General features: G+C 43.5%; 1 protein-coding gene across 6 annotated transcripts in view; it reads right to left on the bottom strand.

Moving 5' to 3' along the window:
• Positions 1 to 25,340, bottom strand: part of LOC148508445 (epsin-1-like) — a 130,457-nt gene that overhangs the window by 17,283 nt on the left and 87,834 nt on the right. For all 6 annotated transcript variants that reach the window (XM_088444553.1, XM_088444552.1, XM_088444554.1 and 3 more), the window contains one exon: positions 20,760 to 20,915. In XM_088444553.1, the coding sequence (XP_088300679.1) occupies positions 20,760 to 20,915 (156 nt within the window). The remainder of the gene's footprint in view (positions 1 to 20,759; positions 20,916 to 25,340) is intronic.

The following is a 25,340-nucleotide window of genomic DNA, read 5'->3' as shown; positions in this document are numbered from 1 at the left end:
ATTGGATCTAGCCCATTGATGGAAAAAAAGGAGTTAAACTATGTAGGATCAAGTACAGAATATGATGCAACAAGTCTTCATGGATTAGTGTGGGAGTTAGACGAAATGGAGTCATAATAAATTCTAAGGAGGACATGTGGTGGTGTTGCTATAGCAGCAAATTAGATTTTATCCAACATTTATCTTATGGTGCATACACACGGTCAGATCAGACGATAAAGAGATCGTCCTGCATGTGCTGGATGATAGTTATCGAACATCCAGCACAGAACCAACCCCCAAACGGCTCAACGATCATGTGTCCCTATAGTAACCTGGTCGATATCGACCAGGTTGGACTGCATGCACGGGCGATAGTCGTTATCGACCATCTGTGCCCGCGCATCGTCCATCTTTTGGGGGTTGGAAGGGGCTAAAAAATGGACGACATAAATGATCTAACGATATCGTCCTGCTAAATCTGACCGTGTGTATGCACCATAATTCATTCTTTAAAAACTATAGCCATCCTATAAGGATTTGATGGGTTCCGGACTATAGACAGACAGTAATTAGTTAGACAATGTCCAGATAGACACCAGATGTTAGACAGTTAATAGTTAGACAAGGATAAAAGTTCGACACAGACAAAAGTCAGACAGGTACAAAAGTTCGACAGGGTCAAAAGCTTGACACGAAAGAGACACAAAAATGGTCAACATTTTTTTGTTTGTTTTTTAGGATTAGGGTTAGGTTTAGGCACTTACCCAGACAGTTAGGGTTAGGCACCAGGGGGGGGGGAGGTGTTAGGGACCAAGGGGGAGGGTTAGGGTGAAGATTAGTGCTAAAAAACAAAAAAAAAATAGTTGTGGACCATTTTCATGTCGAACTTTTGACCCTATCGAACTTTTTACATGTCTAACTTTCATGTGTCTGACTTTTGTTTGTGTCAAACTTTTTTCCCTGTCTAACTATTGACTGTCTAACATCTGGTGTCCATCTAGACATTGTCTAACTAATTACTGTTTATCTCAGTGGTTCCCAAACTTTTTTGAATCGCGGTGCCCTGGTGCATCAGAATTGTTTTCACGGCACCCCTAAGCCAAACGTTTGCTATTGAGAAATTCAGAAAAAAATGTAGTGAAGTAGTAAAGTGAAGTAAATTGTGCTTACCTGTCATCCTTAGGCTCAGTTATGTGGTGGGTGACAGGTTTGCGCTTCTGTTTGTCCACATATTTACATTACATTGACCATAAATAATTTGATTGGGTGCTGGACCACCAACCTGAGGCACCCCTGCAAATGTCCCGAGGCACCCCAGGGTGCCTGTTTGGGAACCACTGGTCTATCTCCTCTTATACCACACCCGGATTTGATACCCCGAGATCAAGTATAAGTAACTGTTTTCCTGGGCTATAATATGTAGCTTTGGTTATATATTTGCCAACTAGATCTTGAATGGCCACATACTTTTATTTTTATTATATATTAGTAGGGATGAGTGGGTTTGGTTCTCAGAGAAGCGAACCCACCCGAATTTCGGGGATCCGGGGCGATCTGAGCCATGCTCGGATCTCCCTGCCTGCCCCGGAGCCCTCACCCGAGGCAAAACCTTGCGATCCCGCTGTGGGGTCGCGAGGTTTTGTATTGAGTGGGCTTAACGCTGATTGGCTGAGCGAGCCATCTGTCACGGCTCTCAGCCAATCAGCGTTGAGCCCATTTAATATGCACACAGGAAGCAAACGAAGATGGCGCCTGCCATCCCCCGCTGCCTGACACCATCGACCCCTCACTGGCAGCATCCCCCCCACTGCAGACACCACCGCTGCCGACACACTGAGGGCACCCCTGCAATGCTGACCCACGTGCCGAGGACACAGTCAGCGACCCCCACACTGCCGGCACTCCCACACTGAGGACACCACCAGCACCGCCGACACTGTCAGCACACATGCACTGAGGACACCGCTGGCACCACCGCTCTGCCGACACCCTGCATTGAGAAAACCCCTGCACTAAAGACACCACTGGCACTGCCGATATCGCCGGTAGCCTTCACTGAGGACACTGCCAGCACCGCCATTCCATGTACTGAGGACACCGTCAGCAACCCCGCTCTGCCGACACTGCTGTCACAGTAAGTGCACTATTGGTGTATCCACCCCACACTGTATAACACACTGTATCCGTGTTGGAAATTGGAAGCTGAACTGCCACATGTTAGTGCCGCCCACTGTGTCACTTAGCTTAGTCAGCCAGCTAGCTGGATGCAACCTTTTGGCCTTAACTAGATAAAAAAAAATTATATTGTGAGGTGGTCAAAATCGATTGGAAATGACTGGAAATAAATGATGATTAATAATACTTTAGGAACAAAAACAGGCCCATCTTATGTGAATTTAGCGGTTTTTATGATATTTTAAGATAATATCCAGATCCAAAACAAAAAAATAAAACACCAAGGAAAAAAATCCAAAACCAGATTCAGATCCAAAACCAGGGGAGATCCAGATCAAAAGCCAAAACACGAGGGTCGGCGCACATCTCTATAGATATCCATGTTCTGCTCTAGATCATTCCTTATGCCTGCCCCCCTCCCTTGTGTATCCCTGTTGTTTGTCTTGTATTATGTTAATCATACAATCAAAAACATAATTTTTTGCAGTTTTATGGATATATACAAATTGGATGTCGCACTGGTGTATTTTTGTGTATCTTGTTTATTATATTAAGAGATTCGGTATTCCTGCGCACTGGATTATATCTGACGGGGTATGCGGCACTTAGATATGAGGGTGCCAATCCCTCTGGGGTTAAATACAATACACAATAATAAGCTAATGCGCTCCCCCTGGTGCTGTACTGGTGTTGTCTACTGTATTTTAAGGAGTATATGACTGATGATTCTCGAGTAATATGTACAACACAGTGGGCGTAATACCATGTGACGTAGTGATGTGTCATATACACTATGGACTAGAGATAGTGAAAGTACACAGCATTTAATGTAGTAAAACAACCACAACAAAATACAATAGGTTATACTGTTGCTAGTCAAAGTCACAATGGGGGTAACTAAAATATGGGTACAGTAATATGGAAGGTGAATCCCATGCAGGTGATAAATAGGCACACAAGAGCCTCATTAAGTAATACTTCACTTATGTGAATATGTTTAAAATTGTTGTCTCATTTCCACAGGGTAAGGTAAAGTGAATGGCGAAATATTAAGGTTAAAACCAAAAGAGAAAACAAAGATATACATATAAATTGTGCTCAAAGAATAGAGATAGTGTATAAAACAAGTGCCTGTCTACTGTGACTTAGCTACATATTGATAAATCAACCTTTGAATGTTTGCTGGATATAATTTTCCTTCTTTATTACAATCTGTTCCATCTGATCTAGAGTTAAAATGACTAGATCAGGTGAACAGATTGCAATAAAGTAGGAAAATTATATCCAGCAAACAGCTACACATTGATAAACCAACCTATGAATAAGTCACAGTAGACAGGCACTTGTTTTATACACTATCTTTATTCTCCAAGCACAATTTATATGTATATCTTTGTTTTTTCTTTGATGTTAACCTTAACCTTAATATTTCACGGTTGACTTTACCTTACCCTGTGGAAATGGGACAACAATCTTAAACATATTCACATAACTGAAGTTTTACTTAATGTGGCTCTTGTGTGCCTAATATATACAACTACTCTCTTTTCTTCTACATTCCTCTGTAACCACTTGCCTGGTGTAGTCGCATCATTTGAGATCACACCAGGCTGTGCGTTACACCGAACATGGTCGCAAACAATGCGGTCAGAAATGCACACTAGGCGGCTGCCAGAAGCTAATCTTCCAGGAGCCTCCAATGACAGAGGGACCTCCTAGCCCCTCTGCATCACTGCACCCTCCTCCAGTGCCTGATGTGCTGCCAATCACATCTGATTAGGTAGCACGGCTGGACCCCCCCACCTGGCTGCTGCAGATAAAATTAGTCGCCAGGATCCAGGTGCCCTCAGCCCACCAGTGTATGAAAATGTAAAGTCATGATGGTCAGATCATGGATAGTCCGATATATCGATGACATGTTAAAGATCGATATTAATGTTTTGATTTAAAAAAAAATCATTTGTTTCAAAAAATAAAATCGTGTTGAATAAGTTATAAATAAATGTTTTTGACCTAATTCACTCATAAAAAACCCCGCCAATTACGTAGTGTTTTTTTGAAAAAATATTTAGTTAAGTGGTTAAATGGTTTGCTAACTCTCCCTTGTAACTTTCATATCTGCTGCTTAGGACTGCAACTGGAACCGTATCTACTGTTTACAATGGGAAGATTCCTTAGCTACTTAGTCTAGGATGGGCTTTGTAATCGTGGGGTATTTTACACTTTATGGAACTTTCATTTACATTTCATCTGTCTGTACTCTGCTCTGTCTGCTTGTTTCATGCATCTATTTACCTGGCTGTAATAGTCGTCTTACTCGCACATTTTCTGTTACTGGTCCTACCAGACTTCTATTAAAATAATTTGAAATTCCCTTTCAAAAACTCTGTACAATGAAGTGGATCCACACTACAGGCTGTGACAACTTCTCTAGAATACAGAAGGCATACAATTATATTTCATGACTGGGCAAAGTGATCTTTTAGGTAGCCAAGTAGAAGTTTTATACTAATCTACATCAAGCTGATTTTGTCTATATAGCCATTTGTAAAAAGAGAAAGGAATAAGGGACAATGTATTTAGACTAGTGGAAGCATTACTGAATAAGCCACAGATTGCAGTATGCAGCTTTTAATTGCATTGAAGTATAATTTGACTGGTCTAAAAACATGTAACTTTCATTCCTTCCTTTCACTTCTTGCACAGTTCCAAAAATGAGGTAGTGGGAATATGTGTGTGGTTAAACACAGATGGTAGAAAAGAAAATGATTTCATTGCTTTGCAGCACTCCATGCCAGCCCTGACATATAGGTTACACCTTATTCAGGTGAGTAGAGACTGGAAAAAGCGGTCACCCTCCTTGCACTCCTGGTCTTCCTGTGACTTTGCAAGCTGTATCTTAAAAATATACTGTGGTTCCCAAACTTTCTTGAAACCCGGCGCCCTAGAGTATAAACAATTTTTTCACGGCACCCCCAGGCAAAAGATTTCTCATTGAGAAATTCTACAAAAATTATTGCATTAAGTAAATTGTGCCTACTCGTCATCCCCAGGTTCATTTGTGTGGTGGTGGACATGGATACACTTCTGTTTATGATTGGCAGACACCTTCTTTAGACTCTATGGCAGTCCAGATGAATAGAATATAACCGAGCAATCAAATATGAACGGTTGGGTTCCAAAAAACAATTGTTCCGAGATCAATTCCATATGCAAAACACATAAAAATAAGTTTGACTTATTGCGTGAACCACCTCCTTTCCACCGTGAAAGACAACTTCCAGTAGATAAACTGTGGAAAATTTATAAAGTGAAGACCATCCTGTTGCTTTGCAAAGATCTGCTGACTCCTGGGGACTGTGCGCTCTTGTGGTCGCCACTGATCTGATGGAATGTGCCCTCAATATTCAAGAAACTCACATTCTTTCTTCTTTTAAACCCGAGACGGTACTCGCTTATCCTGCAAGCGGGTTTCTGGAAGCAGCTTGATGAGGACAAAGATGATCTGCCAGTCGTACATACTTTGCTCTAGAAAGATATATTGATATTCCTCTATTCAGATTCATTGTATTCAAATGTTTCTTCCTGCTTATTAATTGGTTCGAGACAAAAAGCCAGAAGTACAATTTCTTGGTTGACCTGAAATTGAGACCAATTTGGGCAATGTTGCAGAATTTGTCCAGTGCACCACTTTTAGTGTGGTGTGTTTAGAAATGGGGGCTTGCACAAAAAAGGCTTGAAGGTCTCCAAAATTATTACTGTGAGTGAGGGCCACTTAATACTTTACACAGGGATTCAAAAGTTTTTAATGTTAGGATCCCCAACACAAGACTGAGATCCCATGGTGCCACAAAAGATTTTATGCAATGGTCAATTCTTCTGGCTGATTGATCTCTTGATTAGATCTGGAAATCTTGAATTCAATAACACATTCAGTACTGATACATCATATATATATATATATATATATATATAACTAGCTGGAGTACACGGCGTTGCCCGGGATTTTAAGAATGTTTGTTTACACATCATCCTCCAACAAACCTCTCCTTAGGCAGGCCTCACGAAAAGTGTGACAAACTTCCTCATCCACAGTCCTAAGGTCTTTGAAGGAAGTAGGACCTGTAACGGTGTACAGCAATCTTCGGAGAAAGAAGCATTCAAAATTTGTCGGATGTACAGTGTAAACACAGCCAAGAGCTTCTGTTGTTCTGATACCAGGATGACTGTGTACTTCCTGGTTGCTGGATCGTACTATGAAATGCACAGCAACTACTTCCAGTTCCTTGAGCAGCTGTCTCCACGGTGTATAAGATTCATCCAATCGGTTTTAACCTTCAGGGGCTGACAAAGGAATAAACCAGAAGAAGCCTCTGTACGTTCCATAGTGCGGTCCAGCAACCAAGGAGGTAGACCAAAAAGTTTGGTCGCCACTATTGACACCATCTAGTTGTGTAAGCTGATGCATGAGCAAGTATCAATAAAAATTTGTGCTGCAGAGCTGCGTTTTTGCATCCCAGTATAGATGCCATCTTTATAGGCCTGGCTGTAAATCAGATGGATCTCTCCTCATGGATGCAGATATCAATTTTTACCATATTCAGACTCATAATAAGCCTGGCTTAATATCAATAGTGGTTCCTCAGTGCAGGGTTGCTGACTGTCGGCAGTGCAGGGGTGTTCTCAATGCAGGGTGCCGGCGATGTCGGCAGTGTGGGGGTGCCAGCGGTGTCCTCAGTGCAGGTTTGCTGACTGTGTTGGCAGTGCAAGGGTGCTGGTGGTGTCCTCAGTGTGGGAGTGCCGGCAGTGTGGCGGTCACTAAGGGTGTCCTGAGTATGTGGGGCAGGATTGCAGGGGTGCCGGCAGTGTCGTTTGCTGCCAGTGGAGATGCCGGCGGTGTCGGCAGCAGGGGGGCGGCGGTGTTAGGCAGCGAGGGATAGTGGGTGCCATCTTCTTTTGCTTCCTGTGTGCATATTAAATGGGCTTAATGCTGCTCGGTTGAGAGCAGTGACAGACGGCTCTCTCAGCCAATCAGCGTTAAGCTCGCTCAATACAAAACCTCACAACCAGACAGTGGCATTGCAAGGTTTTGCCTCGGGTGAGGGATCCGGGGCAGGCAGGGAGATCCGAGCTTGGCTCGGATCACCCCGGATCCCCGAAATTCAGGTGGGTTCAGTTCTCTGAGAACCGAACCCGCTCATAAATTCATACAGCATTTAAAAAAAAAAAAAAGGTACTGTAAACTCCATGCGAGAGCCATAGTAAATGATGTTCATGCTTGCTGAAAGCCCGCACCAGAACTACCTTCATAAAAGAACCTGGTTGATGGTCAGAGGCCAACTGATAGTCACATAATATGTAAATTATTGCCCAGGCTGCAGAATCAGAGGAGGCAATCATGCTGTGGTGCAATTGGTATGTGATGGTAGGTATCCAGTAAATTTATTGAATTTGAAAAGTGTCCTCCTCCTTCTGAAGCCCTGTCAAGAAGTAGTGCTTCATTTGCTGATCTGTGTGTGTTAAAACGTTGGAATACAACTGACCTGTTGTTTCACTTGCTTTCAAGTCCTATGAGTGCCTCCGCTGTATTGCACTTTCTTCGGTGCGAGCTGTCTACCCAGGTAGGGCACCTAACAAATGTAATTTTTGGCCATTAATTGGATTTTGTTGGGAGTGCCGGACGTTTGGATTGCGACTATATATATTATATATATATACACACACACACACACACACACACACACACACGTATATACATACACACACACACCAAAAGTTTTGAGAATGACACAAGTATTGGTTTTCACAAAGTTTGCTGCTTCAGTGTTTTTAGACCTTTTTGTCAGATGTTACTATGGTATACTGAAGTAAAATTACAAGCATTTCATAAGTGTCAAAGGCTTTTATTGACAATTACATTAAGTTTATGCAAAAAGTCAATATTTGCAAAGTTGACCCTTCTTGAACGGTCTCAGGAAGCTTTACTGTTGGCATGATACAGGACTGATGGTAGCGCTCACCTTTCCTTCTCCGGACAAGCGTTTTTACAGATGCCCCAAACAATCTGAAAGGGGATTCATCGGAGAAAATAACTTTACCCCAGGCCGCAGCTGTTCAATCCCTGAAACCTTTTCCCTGTACCTGTCCTGTAATCTTATAGCAATTCTGATAATGAACTAGTTTCTGCTGAGTCCAGTTTGTGCGCACACAGTCCCAATCAGTGTTCTCAGGGCCTGATTCAGCAAGGATCGCAGTAGCAAAGACGCACGCAATCAGTCGATTAATTCGCCTTGCGCATGTATCGCAGTGCGCGAATTAGCAATTGCGCTGGGAACTGCGTTTGCAGAGGCTACACAGACCCAGAGCACATTGATTGACAGGAAGTGCCGTTTTTTGGTTGGTGACTGGGTTGGTCGGGCGAACGCAGACCTGCCAGTGCGTTGCAACACCATTGCAGGGGCGTGTACATAAATTATCCACTGCAATACTATACGCAGTCTGAGGGCTCATAGCGTATGCTGAAGTTAGCAATTCCTGAGTGAGGTCTGACCTTCCTTAGCTGTGCGTATGGGTCCAATGTTACCGATTGTTTCGCTATAGTGCCCAAATATGTGTGTAAGGGGAAGTGGGCATCCTTATGTTAGGCTGTGTTCGCAATGCGATTGCACACATTTGCATTTCACTGCTAATATTAGCAATTGCGGTGCATGCGTTCTAGCAGAATACTGATCCATGCTGAATCAGGCCCTTAATCTCTTGAAAGGGAAACCTATAGCTTAATCTTTTGAAATAAGTTTGTCCTTTCGCCAACAGATTATGTCCCTTATCCAGCAGATCTTTAATCACAGTATGCACAATAAATGCTCTGTGTTTACAAAGTAAACTTGTAAATTACACGAGGAAGACATATACAGAATTACTAATGTGTATCCTGTTTTATTAAGGAGTTTAATTAATGTATCCACTTTTTCAGGGTTAAAGGTTCTGAGTATTTCTTTAATTTCCCGCTATCATAATTTTCAAATTAATTCCTCTGGGTAAACAACATGTACATATATTATCCAGATCCATGCCTATCTGCGTTCTTGTCATTTTATCGCCTAGAGAAGTTTGCAGTATTTAGACACAAAATATTTCACAGGGATACAGTCCATAAATAATAAAAACGCTAATGAGTGTTGCTCATTTTCTTTCCCTATACAGGCTAAAAAAAGAATACTAAACGGGGGAAATGGAAAACAAAATAGGAATAATAATAAAAAAAGAATCTAAGTATCTATTCCAAAACAACTGAACACCCCTAGAAGGGACTTACCAGGTGTCCTTCAGCTTCATAAGGGCAGGTTCTACCTCCATAATATAGTCCGTAGGTACTACCCAACAATGCTGCAAGTGTAATGAGTTTCCAGCTTCCTGCTCTGTGCGCCAACTGGTCCTTATTAATTCAGCAAGCTTTTTCAAATCTATAAAGATGCATGCAATGTCTAACTACCTCTGTTAGTCGAGGATAGTCCCTGTGAGCCATCCCTTGTCCTGGTGGGACATCCACCTTGGTAGCAACACAAGACCATCTTTGTCTTTAGTTGGGTACACATCCTATACGATGGTGCAACCCAGCGGTGGTGCGATGAGATGCAATGATACATTGCGTACTCTTACAGACTGTGGCAGGGACAAGTAAACACACTGATTATGAGGACTTGTAGCAAACAAGGAGCATATTCTACAGATGGCATATCTTGAGACACAGCCAGCTCTGTATGGGCGAGAATAAAAGCAATTTTTCCCTGCAAGAGCAATGTGTACCTGATTTACTGCATCAGCCACAAGGAGCGGCAGGAGTCACAGTAAATACCTTCAGGGGATGACCACTTCCCCATCTCTACTCAGTTAACCTTGATGTAACCCATACTTAAAGGTCTGCCATGGAGTCTGAACAAACAAATTGAAACCACTTCACTGCTAGAGATCCATGTCAAACTAATACCCAAAGCGGATGTGACATTTTACTGTATTGCCGCAAAGTTTCTGCCAGGACTCTTCCAGCACCCAAATAGTTTAAGCACTATCATGTTTGCTTGTTTTTGTATAGGATGAGGTGGATGCAGACTGGGATTTATTCTGGCATCATAGCCAAGTAAACATCCCTTTCACGTATTTGCATTATATGGTGGAAACCAATGCATTTACAATGAGTGTATGTGCATTATAGGAGGATAAAGGTTACTTCAGAACTACTTGAGGGCTATAATATAATAAATGTTTTAAGTACTAGTTTCAGAGTAATGAAGGAACCATACAAACCTTTAAATGTATTCAATTCAAATAAATATTATAAGCGCTAATGGAAGTGCTGAAAAAATAAAGTCATCTGATGTAGATGGGTATATTCTTTCCGTGTTTATTTAATGTAATCCTCATGGTATAGGTCTTGCCGTAGTAAACCCACCCGGCCCACAAGCTTACCACCCAGTATTTACAATGACATTTTGGTAGCTCTGCCCGCAGGGGGCAGAGCTACCAAAATGTCATTGTAAATACTGGGTGGTAAGCAGCAGCAGCATCATGATTGACAGTTACTACTCACCATGATAACAACCTCTTTTCTGGCAGGGTACCCAAGTACTGTATCTGCCTCTAATCTGAGACAGATGCAATTGTAATGCTGAAAAGTGGGTAGGCACATGGTTACATGACTAGGGAAGGTTCTGTGAGCACTAGGCAGGCAGATATCTGAGAAGACCATGTGGCTGCCTTGCACAATAGTACAGCAGAGGCACCACGGCTAAATGCCCATGATGGCCCTAAAGACCGTGTAGAATGTGCTGTCACCATGCTTGGGACAGGGAGATCAGCCTGTGTGTACACCTGAGAGATAGTCATGCGTATCCATCTCGCCAGAGTCGGCTTATTATTAGCCGGCCATCCTCGTTTATGAAAACCATATAATACAAAAAGAGCATCTGATATTCTAACACAGTTTGTACGCCCCCACAAAGATACGGATAGCACAACTACATCCAGGGAGGCTTCACCTATAGAAAGGTCTGGAGTCTGAAAAGCTGGAAGAACAATTTCTTAATTCACATGAAAAAAGGGACACTACCTTAGGAAGGTAACCCTCCCTTGTACGAAGAACAGCTTTATCCTGTTGAAAAATAAAAAATGGGGAGCGACAAAAGCGCGCTGCCAAATCGAGGAGACTCTGCTAGCAGAAGAAATAGCAAGAAGAAAAAGTGTCTTTGCTGTTAACCGCAGAGTCCAAAAGGTTCAAATGGGGAAGTTTGTAGCCCCTTAAGAACCAAAGACAAATCCCATGGTGCTACCGATGTAACAAAAAGGAGGATGAATTCGCAAAACTCCTTGGAAAAACAAACACTCTAACATCTGGTAATGAAGCAATCTTCTTCTGGAACCAGACTGACAGTGCAGAAACCTGCACTCTCAAAGTGGCCAGGCGTAAACCTTTGTCTAATCCTGTCTGAAAACCCCATACCCTGGAAATCCTGAATATCTTAGGATCATAGGGCCTGATTCAGACCCGCTCGCGAGCACTGAGCGCTCGCAAGCGGGTCGATGGTGCCCTAGTGCACATGACAGAGGGAGCTCCTTCGTGCGCTTGCGCGAGACCCGAATAACGACGGGGTTGCCGTCGTTATGGGTCTCGCACCAAAGGCACGCACCGACAGCACGCCCCCTTTGGTGGGCGTGCCGGGGGCGTGGCTGCCAGACGGAGGCGTTCCCATGAGAACGCCTACTGTCTGGGTCCGGCCCCACTGACATCACTAATGATGTCAGTGGGAGTGATTTTGGCCAAAATCACTCCAGGCCTTGCGGCCCACAGGGTCTCGTCGCAAGCCCGATGGTCGCGATGATCATCATGGACACTCGCATAAGCTGTGGGTGGTAACCCACAGCTATGCGAGCTTCCAAAAGGCCGCTTTGAAAAAAAAAAAAAAACACGACCTGATTCAGAGCGGGCGCTCGTTCAGAGTCCGCGTCCGGCTCTGAATCAGGCCCATAATTCCTACAGAACACCGTTGACCAAAAGAAAAACAGTCTATAATAGAAGAGAACAAATGCAGGTTTCCTTGCCCTAATCATCGATTGAATTACAGAACTGGTAAAACCTTTCGCTCTTAGGATGGAAGCCAGACGAGGCAAGTCCGGATGTCGGCAGCGACCCTGCGTTAGCAGATCCTATCATAGAGGAAGAAGGTATGGACTGTCTATGGAAAGATTCTGTAAGTTGTTGAACCAATGGCGTCTATGCCAAGCTGGAGCCACCAGTATTACCGTTCCGCCTTCCTGCTTGAATTTTCTGAGAACTGTTGGAAGTAGAGAAATTGTAGGAAAGAGATACGCCAGCTTGAAGTCCCATCTTACTGCCAGTGCATCCACGAAGGCTGCTGATGGGTCTCTGGACCTGGACCCGTACTTGGCGACCTTGTGGTTTGTGGCGTGATGCCATGAGATCTCTCTCTGGTAGACTCCATTTGTTTACCAGGAGCTGAAACACTCACAGATGGAGAGACCACTCTCCAGTGTGTATGTCCTGGTGACTTAGGAAGTTTGCTTCCCAATTGAGTACCCCCGGTATGAATATTGCAGAGATGGCTGGAAGATGACATTTTGCCCAAATCAGAACCTTTGTTATTTCCTTCATGGCTGCATAATTTCTTGTGCCTCCCTGATCATTGTGGTAGTCCACTGTAGTCACATTGTTGGACGGAATCTGGACCGGCCTGCCCTGGAGCAGGTTCTGTGCCATGACCATAGCTCTGTATACTGCTCACAGTTCCAGAATGTTTATTGGCAGATTACTTTCCTGATTTGTCCATTTTCCCTGAAAGGTGTGACGACCTGTCACTGCCCCCCATCCGCGAAGGCTGGCATCTGTGGTGAGAAGCACCCAATTTGGAATCCAGAGTCCTTTGTTTAGATGATCCTTACTCAGCCACCACAGGAAACAGTGACGAACTTCTGCAGAGAGAAGGACCCTCAGAGACCTCATCAGATGATGCTGTCCGTTCCACTTGGCGAGAATCAATCTTCGCAGAGGCCTGGAATGGAACTGAGCATATCCCACCATGTTGAAATTGGACACCATTGATCCCAGGACCTGTATTGCTAACAGAATGGATACCCTTCGCTTGGTTAGCAGTTTGCGTATTCACAATGATAGATCCGCAATCTTGTCCTCTGGCAGAAACACCCTTTGTGCCCGAGAATCCACAAACGCTCCCAGATGTACCATCTGCTGTGTTGGAGAAAGTGACAATTTCTTCCAATTGATGATCCAGCCGTGCCTTTGTAGGCAGGCTATGGTCATATGAAGATTATTTTGTAACATAACCGGAGTCTGTGCTAATATCAGAAGGTCGTCCAGATAGGGGGTCAGAATTCTGCCCTCCTGACACTTGAGATAGGCCATCATGACTGCCATATTGGTAAATACTCGGGGAGCCGTAGATAGGCCAAAAGGTAGAGCCTGAAATTGGTAATGTTGCTGAAGGACAGCAAACAGTAAGAATTGTTGTTGGGATGATATAATAGGAACATGCAGATATGTTTCCTGAATGTCTAGGGAAACCATGTAATCCCCCGGCTCCATTGCCAAAATAATTGACTGGAGTTTCCATACGAAACTTGGGTACATGGATAAACCTGTTGAGGGTTTTTAGATTTAGTGCAGGACGATAAGCCCCATTCAGTTTCTGAACCAGAAACAGATTGGGATAATAACCCCTTCCTTGTTGAGACATAGGAACTGGGACTATTACCCCTGCCTGTACCAGGGAGTGAATGGCTCCCTATGGCCTTGTCCACATCTGATGGGAGATCTGTGCAAAAAAACTTCTGGGGAGGATGCCTCTTGAAATTGAGGGCATACCCCTGAGAGACCACTTCTCGGACCCAGGCATCTGTTGTTGTTTGATGCCAACAATCCGCAAACTGAAGAAATCGGCCTCTCACCCTGAGATCCCCCAGGAGGAGGCCCGCTCCATCAGGCCAAAGGCTTGTTATCCGGCTTAGAAGCTGGACGTCTTGCTGGGCCAGACCTCTTAGTTTGTCGCTTAGACTTGCGAAAACTAGTTGGCCTAGAGGAAGACTGTTCCCTTGCTCGTCCCTGAGGACAGAAAGACTGAAAGGAAACCTGCCTAAATTTAGTATTTGACTCAGATGGCAGGCCTGCAGATCTTGAAGCCACCAGAGTAATGATTATACTATCCAATTCTGCTCCAAAAAGTACCATTTTCACAGAAAGGTAAGACTTCCAGCTCCCTCTTTGATCCTGTATCAGTTTTTCAAGATCTTAACCAAAGGGCCCTGCGTGCCACTATTGATGCTGCTTATGTCCTCGAAGCTAAAATTCCAGCATCCACTGCAGACCCTCCCAAAGAGGAAGCTGCTTCCCGTATGTGGGAGATGTTCATCATCTGTTCTCTAGTAGCATTTGGTAGCGAAAAATGTTCCAATGCCCCTATCCACTCTTCAACAGCTTTGGCTACCCAGGCTCCAGCTATAGCCGGACGGGAAACCGCTCCAGATGATGAAAATATTGCTTTAAGACCGGCTTCAATCTTTATCTGTGGAATCCTTCAGCGAAGACGCTGATGGAATAGGCAATGTAGCATTTCTGATTAAAATGTGTTACATGAGCATCCACAGTAAACGACTTTATGTAAATAAAAAAAATATCATTGCATCCGTTCCCACCTTCTGTATGTACTAAATGGGGTACCGCATGCAATAATGTCATTTTTTTATTCACATAAAATCGTTTATCAGGGTTAACCCATGCCTCCTCGATAAGCTCTGTAAGCTGTTCAGATACAGGGAACTCAGTTTTGACCACCTTCCAGTGGTGATTAAACATTGGAGCCTTCTTACTATGAGCTGGTTCATCATCCTGAATATCTAGGACTGATCTAACCGCCCTCACCAAAGGAGGAACATCCACCGTGGATGGATGATCCTCCTCCCTAGAACTAGATCCTGTAGAGGAGCCCTGTGCATCATCTGATTCCACCGATGATGCGCCTGAATCCATATGTTGGGCAGACTGATAGAAAGATAACTTGCGCTTAAGGTCACTACCGGTCTGTTATCAACATTAGATGGTGCCATACTCTGACTAGAATGGCCATAAACATCTTTCCATGAAGGATGCATAGGAGGTGCAAACATAGCATACTGTGGACACCCCATCCAAGGAGGCATCGTGGGAGCAGCCATACGATCCACAACCTCATCATAGCCTGGGAAAAAGAGGAAATCCAAGACTGCTTTTGCCTAGAGACAGGTAAACTGGATTGGTGAAGTGGCTCTTTATAACAAACAACATACAAACCATCCTTTACTTCCTGAGAGGACACAAGCCGTACATGATTTACATGGAACCAACAGAGGATGCTCCCCCTCCTGTTTCCTTTTATCTTTTGAAGTAGTGTTCAAAGTAAAGTCAATAATTGCAATGTTATGTGACAGCCTTCACAAAATCTTAATGAATGTGAAGTACTCAGAAAGAAACCCCCATCCCCAAGAGGATGAAGAGAAAACAGTGATAGTTACAATTGACAGACTTAGAAATTAAAAACAGTGTCAACCAGCAGCTAGCAAACAGTCACAAAGAATGCATATGTAATATAATTACAATCGGGTCTAAATCAACTACAGCAACGCAAAGGAATGGTAGGACACAGAGCACCGTATACCTTAACCACGGGAGAGTTATACAGGGAGACTGACCCAGACCCTCCTGAGACCAACAGCTACAGGATGCAGTGAGCATGGACCATGAGTGTAGGCGGAGCAACCCAGAAACGCGAAACCCTTCGTAGGGACGTCTGGGTCGGGGGAGACTCTCCTAAGCTGCGTTAACCAGCCGGGTACGCCCGCATCGTGGCAACAGATGGCGTCTGCTGCCGATCCCCGGTGTCAGATGGTAAGGCCTTGGCTGGTGTAGCGAGTACGCGGACAATCCCGGGCCCTGAAAGCAGTGGCTTCTCGTGCGTCTCTGAAACCAAAAGCAAGGTCTGCCGCACGAGATTCCACGTAAGCGAGGCATCGCATTACCTGACATCTCCGAATATCCGATGCAGTCCAGGTCGCAGTATCGCTGCTAGCTAAGCTCAGCCGTGACCCGCCGAAATCACCAGCACAATTACTGATGTTGGGGCCCGGAGGAGGTAGATGGGGCCACAGTACGTGCGTCTAAATACAATCGCTTGATACTGCCAACTCAGAAAAACATCAAATAAAAGCTTAGGACTGCTCTAAGCAGTCCTCCTGTTACAAAGGTGCGTCCTGATCCTGCCGCACCAAACGAACAACTGAAGTCATATTGGCTAGGGGCGGGGTATATATAGGGAAGGAACAGAGCATTCTGTGAGCGGAAGCTTTAACTGTTTGCTGCCTGGTCTTCCAATCATAATATCCCCATGGTATCTCTGTGGATCCCGAAGAAGAAAGCTATTTTAATCTTACGAAACACTATGTTTTATAACCAATTAGTGGCGAAAAGGCGTAATCGGCTAAAAAGTATTGCCTACTACCGCTTATCGCCTGGTCGGAACCTATCTCCAAATTCAATTCCAGCTGGAATTCGCCTAAGCGGAAACTCAGTGCAATGTAATAGGCGAAAAAGTCTCTCCTAAGAAAAGCAGGTGAAAAGAAGTGCAAAATCTTTATTTAGGGGTGCAACGTGGGGAAACCACCCAGAACCTTTGGGACAGTCCCCCAATGGACAAATCTGACAAAAATAATAATAAAAAAAAAAAAAAAAAAACTTACCCCAAAAAAGTACTTTAAATTTTGGGGCGAAAGAGTAAAAAGCGGGGGGACAAGCATAAAAACTAGCAAAATAAACTTCTTGGGGATCTGCAAGGATGGGTCCGGTGTTTTTAGGATTGCAGGTGCGTTTGGCGTTTTTTAAAAGTTCCCTTTACAGACAAAAAAAATACGCTAGCACCATTTTCAAATACCCCAAATTTGACTGGAGTACTTATTTTCACCTAAAAATACTGCTTTATGCCATTCTTCATCACTTATGCAAAGACGCTAATAAGAAGCAATTTAAACAACTTAAGTACCCCAAACAGTTTTATTAGGGCTTTTAGTACACATCTACATTGAATCTCTATGTTTGAGCAACTTTTTTGGGGGTACAGACTGATTTCCCCACTTCAGACAGTACTTTCCGCCTGTTCGGCATTCGCCACTTTCTGTTTTCACGTGTTCAGCAATTGAATATGGCGAAAAGCGGGGACGCTCACAAAAAGTTTTCGCCTCTAAAACAGGTGAAGGAGGCGGAAAGTCGGGCAGGCGACAAGTCCGGCACTTTTCGCCTATAATTGAATACGGGCCTTAAACAGAAATGTTGGTCTATTTTAATAAAAGCATAGCCATAAATGTCCTTATTATATAAACCTATGTTAGAGCTGGTAAACACATGTTCAATCTGCACTAGGTCTTCACCAAGTAAATGAGATTCTGGCCATCCCTAAAAAGAGGCTTTGGGGAACACTGTACACAAATATTCCCTAGCAATGTATGACTTATAAATATATAGTACTTCCAGAAAAGCATAAGCAAAAGTTTCAGCCTTAGTATAGGGTTGTAAATGTTTATTTAAATCGGGGTATCCGGACCTTTGTGTTCCCAATAGTAAGATTTCGGATATAAAAGTGCTCTCCAACTGCACAAATGTTATTGCCCTTATAAACTGAAAAGGCTACATAAAAAGGTACCTCTTTTACCAATTTTTACTGTCTAAAAGGTGGGTACACACTAGGGGGGACTTGGGGTTAGGCACCACCCCGGGAGGTTAGGGTTAGGCTAGGGGGAGGGAGGGTTAGGCACCCCCGGGGGGGAGGTTAGGTTAGGCACCCCCCCGGGGGACTTAGGTTTAGGCAGCGGGGAAGGGGGGGGGGTTAGGTTTAGGCACTTAGAGGGAGGGTTAGAATTAGGCACAGGGGGGGAGGTAAGGGTTAGGCACCCCTAAGGAGGGTTAGTGTTAGGTTAGGTTAGTAAATACTTACCTTTAGGGCGATCGGTATTTCCTCCTTTGTCGGGCAGCCACTGTCGGGAATTGAACCATGCGGCCAGCAGTACTACATATCACACCCCTTTACACAGCACACAGTCACTATACTAAAACCCATTGTTCACAGGTCAAACATGAAATCAATACAACAAAAAGAAAGGAGGTTAATCAAGGATTGACAGAAAGGGCTATAATTAAAGAATAACTGACTTAAGAAGTTTCCAGCTGCCTAGTAAAGGCGCATATCCACTACACAATAAAATTAACGATTACGACATCGTTATCGTTCAATTGTTCATTAATCGTGCAGTGAATATGCCGCCACTGACCAGCGATGCGCGCTTCTGCTGGTCATTGTTGGCATCTGTCATTGCCTGAACATGCAGGCCAACCTGCCGATATGAACAGGCTGTGCAAGTTCGGGTATGAGGGAGGGTGCCTACACTGAATGACATATCGTTCAGTGTGGGCACATAATCCACTGCACAGGATGAAGAACGATTACGATGTTGTAATCGTACAGTCGATCTACACTCGTGTAGTGGATATGCACCTTAAGAATCCTAGAGCCTGCTCTGTGAGTGCCGTAATCCCTGAGTAGTATCTCCATAAACAAATGATAAATAAGACATATGCTGTAATACCATCATTACTTTACCTCCCACTGACCATTGCAGCTTGTCATTAAGTGGAAGAGTAACATATCCCCAGTAGTGTTTAACAAGATTCTTATATACATAGAAATATTTAGATGTGCCTATAACTTAATCTTTTTGCTGTAACCTGCTTACTATTATTTTTGGGAGTGGCTAGAAAATAGTAACGTGCTGTATCATGACAAATTAGCTGGTACTGTTAAATTAAATACAAGATGGGACGCATCCATTTTTTTAAAAAAAGGAGAAAACCATAATTATAGTGAATGGGAAGTAAGAAGCCATAAGCAGTGCAAACCTCACCTCCAATTAGTCGTGATGACCCGTTTTTCTTCGAAAAGTGTTGGAAAATGGGTTTAAAAAAGTAGTGGGACAGGGATATGGGGGTGCTGTATGGATGGGACTGGTGTTTTAAGCATTGCAGGTGCAAGTGACAGGTGTATTTTTAACATTTAAAAAAAAAAAAAAAAAGCCCTATAAAGACATGATATTACACCCATGTTAATGTACCCCTAATTTAACAACAGCATTTATTTTGGCCAAAAAATATTGCTTTCTATCATTTTTTTCACTGTTAGAGAAAAATGCACATAGAAGCCATTGGACACAATTTAATAGCCCCAAACCCTTGGATTATGGGCACTAACACACTTTTATACCATTACCCTACCTTACGTTACCTTTTTTGGGGGTACAGGCTGATTTCCTCCAGGTCATCCATACAAGAATTATCGTGCACATTGGTTATCTCCAATTTTGCAACAGTATAGCACAATAAAAGGGAGCATGCAAGCATGCATTAAGCGGCATATTCAGGCGTTTGGTGCGAAGTTTTATCCTGAGAAAACTTATCGTTATTGCGGCTAATTGGATACCGCTCTAAGTATGAAGCGCATAAAATGACATATCCTTTCCTTTAAATGATTGACCCAAAACAAAACACTCTTCACCAATGAGCTATATGTATATATGTATAGAGGTGACGGTGCTGGATAGGATTTCTATGTTAATCCTTTGGGACAGTTAACAGTGACCATGAGTACTTGTTACTGGTAACGTTTGCTCATATGTTGTGATTATCAAGAGCAAAAAAAAAAAAAAAAAAAAAAAAAAAAAAAAAAAGGATCCACTGACTACTTAGTGATCTTTCCTCATCTCTAAAGATTACATGCAACAAATCATGCTGCACTTTTTATTTTAAATACTTACATGATAACATATGGGTCTACTGCCATCTAATGATTACCTTTATTAGTTACTTTATACTTTTGAAATAAAAGTAAGGCTATGATATTAAAGGCACACTGCATGGTAAGTTTCTTTCAGAATGTGGATGATCCCATAAACTGCAGGTGTCCCCTTGTTCTAAAACAGACCTGGTAAATAGCCTGATAAATTTCAGATCCGTTCTCTTTGTCAAACCACTACGTTATCCTCCTCCCTTAAGGGATTCCAAGAAAACAATGGTTCAGGGTAAACACAATACATCCCTATTTGCTGCAAAATTCTCTCTGTTTCAGGCACTAAACAATAAACATTGCTCACACACTTATGTCGGGACTCAATTCTATTTGTGTATTTTTGACAAAAAAAAAAAAGAAGCCACTTAAAGTCCTAAAAACACACGGCAGTCCAGCTGCTGTGGAACTACACATCCCAGCATGCCCTGCCACAGTTTTAGCATTATATAAATAGCAAAACTCTGGCAGAGCATGCTGGACGGCCGAGTGTTAAATACCCCATCTCCACATATTTCTGCAATAAACAAGCTCACTGTCATCTAAAACCCCTGAGGAAACCTATGCCAGCTGGCTCTACTTTATAATCCATTACTTCTACAAATGTAAGCACACTTGTTTTTACTTTAAAATGTGATGCATAGAATAGAACAAACCTACCCATGGTCCCATTTGTACTTGGCCTAGAAGGAGATCCTCCCCACGGATCGGAAAACGTTGCAGCGGGGGCCCAAGGGTCTGCAGTTGGCTTAGCTGCCATAGATGGACTTGAGGACCAAGGATCATTGCTCTGTGGGGTACCAGTAGCTGCAGCTCCTAAAAAATAAGAACAAGTATATGAATGATATTGCGTTCTGGCAGTCCAGATCCTGAAGAGCATCATAATGCTTCCCAAACTACAGCAATTTATGCCAGTGACCATATAGACAGCCAGGTGCCCGTATTGCTAGGATTCCAAAGATCTAGAGGAGACTACAATACACATACAGATGTTTATCATACACCTATCCTTTTTGCGGCATATGGTATAAGACTCCTGGCGTGACTGGGATGCTCTACCATTGTAGCGATTCCTGTGTTTGAGTACTTTTCATGAATGTTGCGTCCCAATTCCCTAACAGTGTAGTGTACAAGGATTGGTGCATTTCACAAGACACATCTATCTTTTGACTTTTTACCCAGATTGCGTACTTTTTCCTGAATTTTTCCATATTAATTCACTAATAGCGTACTAAGCATTTAGGATTAGTATTTTTGTTGTAAAATAATTGGTATTATGTAGAAGATTATGGCGGTTTTGGTGTTCTTTTAGAAACCGGCGTCAATTGGCGGCGGTTTTATTGTCAAATTGACAGTATTTGTTAAAGGTCGGTTTTGATGTCTAAAATTACGCATAAGAAGTGATGAAAATATGAGGAATATCCGACATGGTTTATCCACACACAATTTGTCCAATCATTTTAGGCTGATGCACAACAGCAATCCTAGGGGATTAAGATTAATAGGCATCAAGACCCTCGCACCCAATTGGAGGGGGGTGATCTAGAAGTTACACTTAATAAAGAAGAGCTAAAGTGGATCTTTACACTTGAAACACAAAGCCCACTAGGCCTTAATATTGATAATGAGGTAAAGCCCATCATAACAGCATAACCACTATACATTAATGCCCACCATTATTGGTTAATCCAGGCAACAGCTAGAGTAATTAATAATGTGGTCGTTAGTCCCTTTGAATGATCAGGTGTTTCATCCCCAATATAAATATGCAACAAGGTATAATAATGAATGTCAATTGCCAACAGGGCTAATATTCATCATGTCACACATCAGAGACAAGTGGCAACATGCAGGACGTTTATTTATACTTAGCTTTATTCACATTTACCTTTATACGTGTGCATCATGTTTGTAAACAATGGATTGTATTCAGCCAGTATCCCAAGCAACAAGCCACTCCCATTATACACAGCTTGAGGCATGAAGACTGTTTTACCTAAACACACCCATGTACCAATACGTCATTAGGTGCACACTATATTAAGCATCCCCAATTTTATGTCTGCTCATGTCCCTGAAGAAGGCTTTTATTGCTGCTACGCATTGGATGCAAGACGCACTAAGAAACTACATTTCCCAGCATAGTACCCATTTCCGCATCCGTCATCCAAACCGGAAACTGCGAGGACGCTGCCTATCGGGTCACTGGAAATCACCGGCGTAATGAGGCACGCATCCAGGACTTCAGCGCTGCGAACCAGTCTCCTCCCACAGACAGTTGAGCCACCTACAAGCGGTAGAGGACGGTGGAGGATCACATGACCTAACGGGATCGCGAGACTCAGGCCGCCCCACCGCAGAAGGTGCATCCGCAAGAAGGCTTACAGTGACAGCTGGCACCCGTTCCGCAGGAACCACGGTTGAAGGAGCAGGAACTCTAGAAGATTAGGGTAAGTTGTCGGACCGGAGGGCACGGTATGCCGCCCCTCCAGAGCGCAACACCCTGGACTTGTCCATTACAAATTCTATAACAACAATTGTTTATTTTGCAGACTATCGGTTTATGTATTTTTCAATCCCCTGGACTCTACACCTTCTGGTTAGGAAGGAGGACTAATGTGACTATCGCATTAGGATTTCTATTCTCGCCCCCTTCCTCCACCCCCCGTTCATCACTGGACCTAAACAACAACTTCCCCCTCCCCTTTTGTGGTTTGTGCTTGCTAGACTTCTTGGGAGCCCGGTAGCAGTGTGACTATCTACTAGGGATGTGCGCCGGACCATTTTTTCCGGATTTGGTTCTAATTCGTCGTCCGGCTTTGGATTTGGCTGGTTTTGGATTTGCATTTTTTGCCAAAATTGGCGGAAAAAAAATCTAAAATGACATGAATTGGGCTTTTTTTCTTCCTAGAGTGTTATTTACCTCAATAACATTAATTTCCAGTCATTTTAGACCACCTCACAGCTTAAATTATTGTTTTCACCATTATTGGCCAAGGGTTGCAGTGAGCTTGGGTTACCAAACGTCAGAGCAGCGGCGCAGTGGCAAAGACACCACAGTTTAAAGCACATCTATGAAACTATGCCACACAGCAGTGGCAGAAATGAAAGGTAGTGCTAGATGGAATTGTCCTTGGGCCCTCCCACCCACATGTTGGATCTTAAAAAGGACATGCACACTTTAACAAACCAAGCACTTCAGCGACAGGTACTGCCACTTTGTGGCTGAAGTGCTTGGTTTGTTTGGGGCCCCACAAAAAAATCTTCCAATCTACTAAAGGCAACAGGTCTACAGTGGCATGATGTCACCATCATTGCCATCCTCACCCTCATAAGTGTGTACATCATCCGATTCCTCACACAATATCAGTTCATCCCCGCTGGAATCCACCATTACAGAAGTATCTGTACTGTGACGTGATTGGCGGGAAAGGTTTTCCTCATGAAATTGAAGTTACGGTAGAGGTGTCACTGGTGTTGGGCAAATCTTTTAGACCCGACCAGATGTCAAAATGTTGATTTGACTTATCACCACTGGGTCTTTTGGAAAAGAAGATTTTTTTTTCTGGCTGCTGCTGGAGAAACCGAAGGAGGAGACGCCATTGTAGTGCCATGCGTCACTTCAGCTGCCAACTTGCTCATCAGGAGTGCTTTGGTTCTTTTAAGATCTGGGTCAGTTGTAAAAAAAAAAAAGACACAGCATACGACTTGAACCTAGGATCAAGCATGGTTGCTAAAATATAATGATCAGATTTCAAGATCTTGGCCACCCGTGGATCCTGGCGAAGCGAACAAAGGACTTGATCTATCAGTCCAGCATACTTTGCAGAATCACTTTGTTTAATCTCATCCTTCAATTTCTCCATCTGCTTTTCCAAAAGCGAAATCAGGGGAATCACCTTACTCAAGCTAGCAGTGTCAGCACTCACTTCACAAGTGGCAACTTCAAATGGTTTGAGCACCTTGGACAAGATAAAGTACTCTCCACTGTGCTGGGCTAAGGTACATTCCCCCTCCTCTCCCAATGTCATGGCTTGTCGTATAGCTATGGATGGCTTTTTGCTGCTCCTCCATCTGCTGAAGCATACACAGGGTTGAGTTCCACCTCGTTACCACTTCTTGCTTCAGTTGATGGCAGGGCAAATTAAACTGCTCTTGCAGGTGCTGCAATCTCCTGCATGCTGTTGCTGAATGCCGAAAATGTCCCGAAATTTTTCGGGCCACAGACAGCATCTCCTGCACGCCCCTGTCGTTTTTAAAAAAAACCTGCACCACTAAGTTTATTGTGTTAGCAAAACAGGGGATGTGTTGGAATTCACCCAGCTGTAATGCTTTCACTATATTTGTAGCGTTGTCAGAAATCACAAATCCTGAGGAGAGTCCAAGTGGGGTAAGCCATGTTTCTATGACATCTCTTAGTTTTTCTAAGAGGTTGTCAGCGGTATGCCTCTTATTGAATCCGGTGATGCAGAGTTGCCTGCCTCTGAATGAGCTGGTGTTGTTTGTTAAATACTGCTGCTGCTGAAGGCGATTCACCCACCCAGTGGGCCATCACAGTCATGTAATCTTTAGTTTGTCCACTACAACTTGTCCACATATCTGTGGTTAAGTGGACAGTGGGTACAATAGCATTTTGCAGGCTAATAATTAGGTTCTATTTAATGTCCTGGTACAGCCGAGGAATGGCTTTTCGGGTAAAATTAAACAGAGATGGAATTTGGTACCGGGGACACATGACCTCAATTAACTGTGTAAATCCCACTGCATTAATTGCGGATATTGGACGCAGATCTAATATTAGCATAGCTGTAATGGCGTCAGTGATCCGTTGTGCGACAGGGTGAGAGCGGTCATACTTTCTTCCCCTTGCAAGAGATTCTTTAACAGTCAATTGTTTTTTTGGTATACTACTAGTAGTCTTCTTGGTCCACTTCTGGGATGAAGATCCACCACCAGCAGCAGCAGGCCTAGCGCTCAAAGATTCAGTTCTTCTGAGGTGTCCTGGAAAGTGGAGGAGTCACTGTGACAGCATTAACAAATTGGATGCTGTACTACCACTGATCATTCCTGAGGAAATTAAGGAGGAAGGTGTTGTCGGCGGAGATTACAGGTGCTGGGATTTAGTAGAGAGAAGGCATCTAGCTAATGCTGGACTGCTTGTTATTTTTTTAGCAGTAGTTTCTGTTATCAAACACCTGTCATGAGCTCGCTGCAGATGATGTAATAGCGTGGAGGTTCCTA

This window comes from Taudactylus pleione, unplaced genomic scaffold, assembly GCF_031769625.1.
Source record: "Taudactylus pleione unplaced genomic scaffold, aTauple2 ptg000366l, whole genome shotgun sequence".
NCBI classification, from domain to species: domain Eukaryota; kingdom Metazoa; phylum Chordata; class Amphibia; order Anura; family Myobatrachidae; genus Taudactylus; species Taudactylus pleione.
Note: the sequence above shows the minus strand (reverse complement) of the source record. Positions and strands in the feature narration are given on the sequence as shown.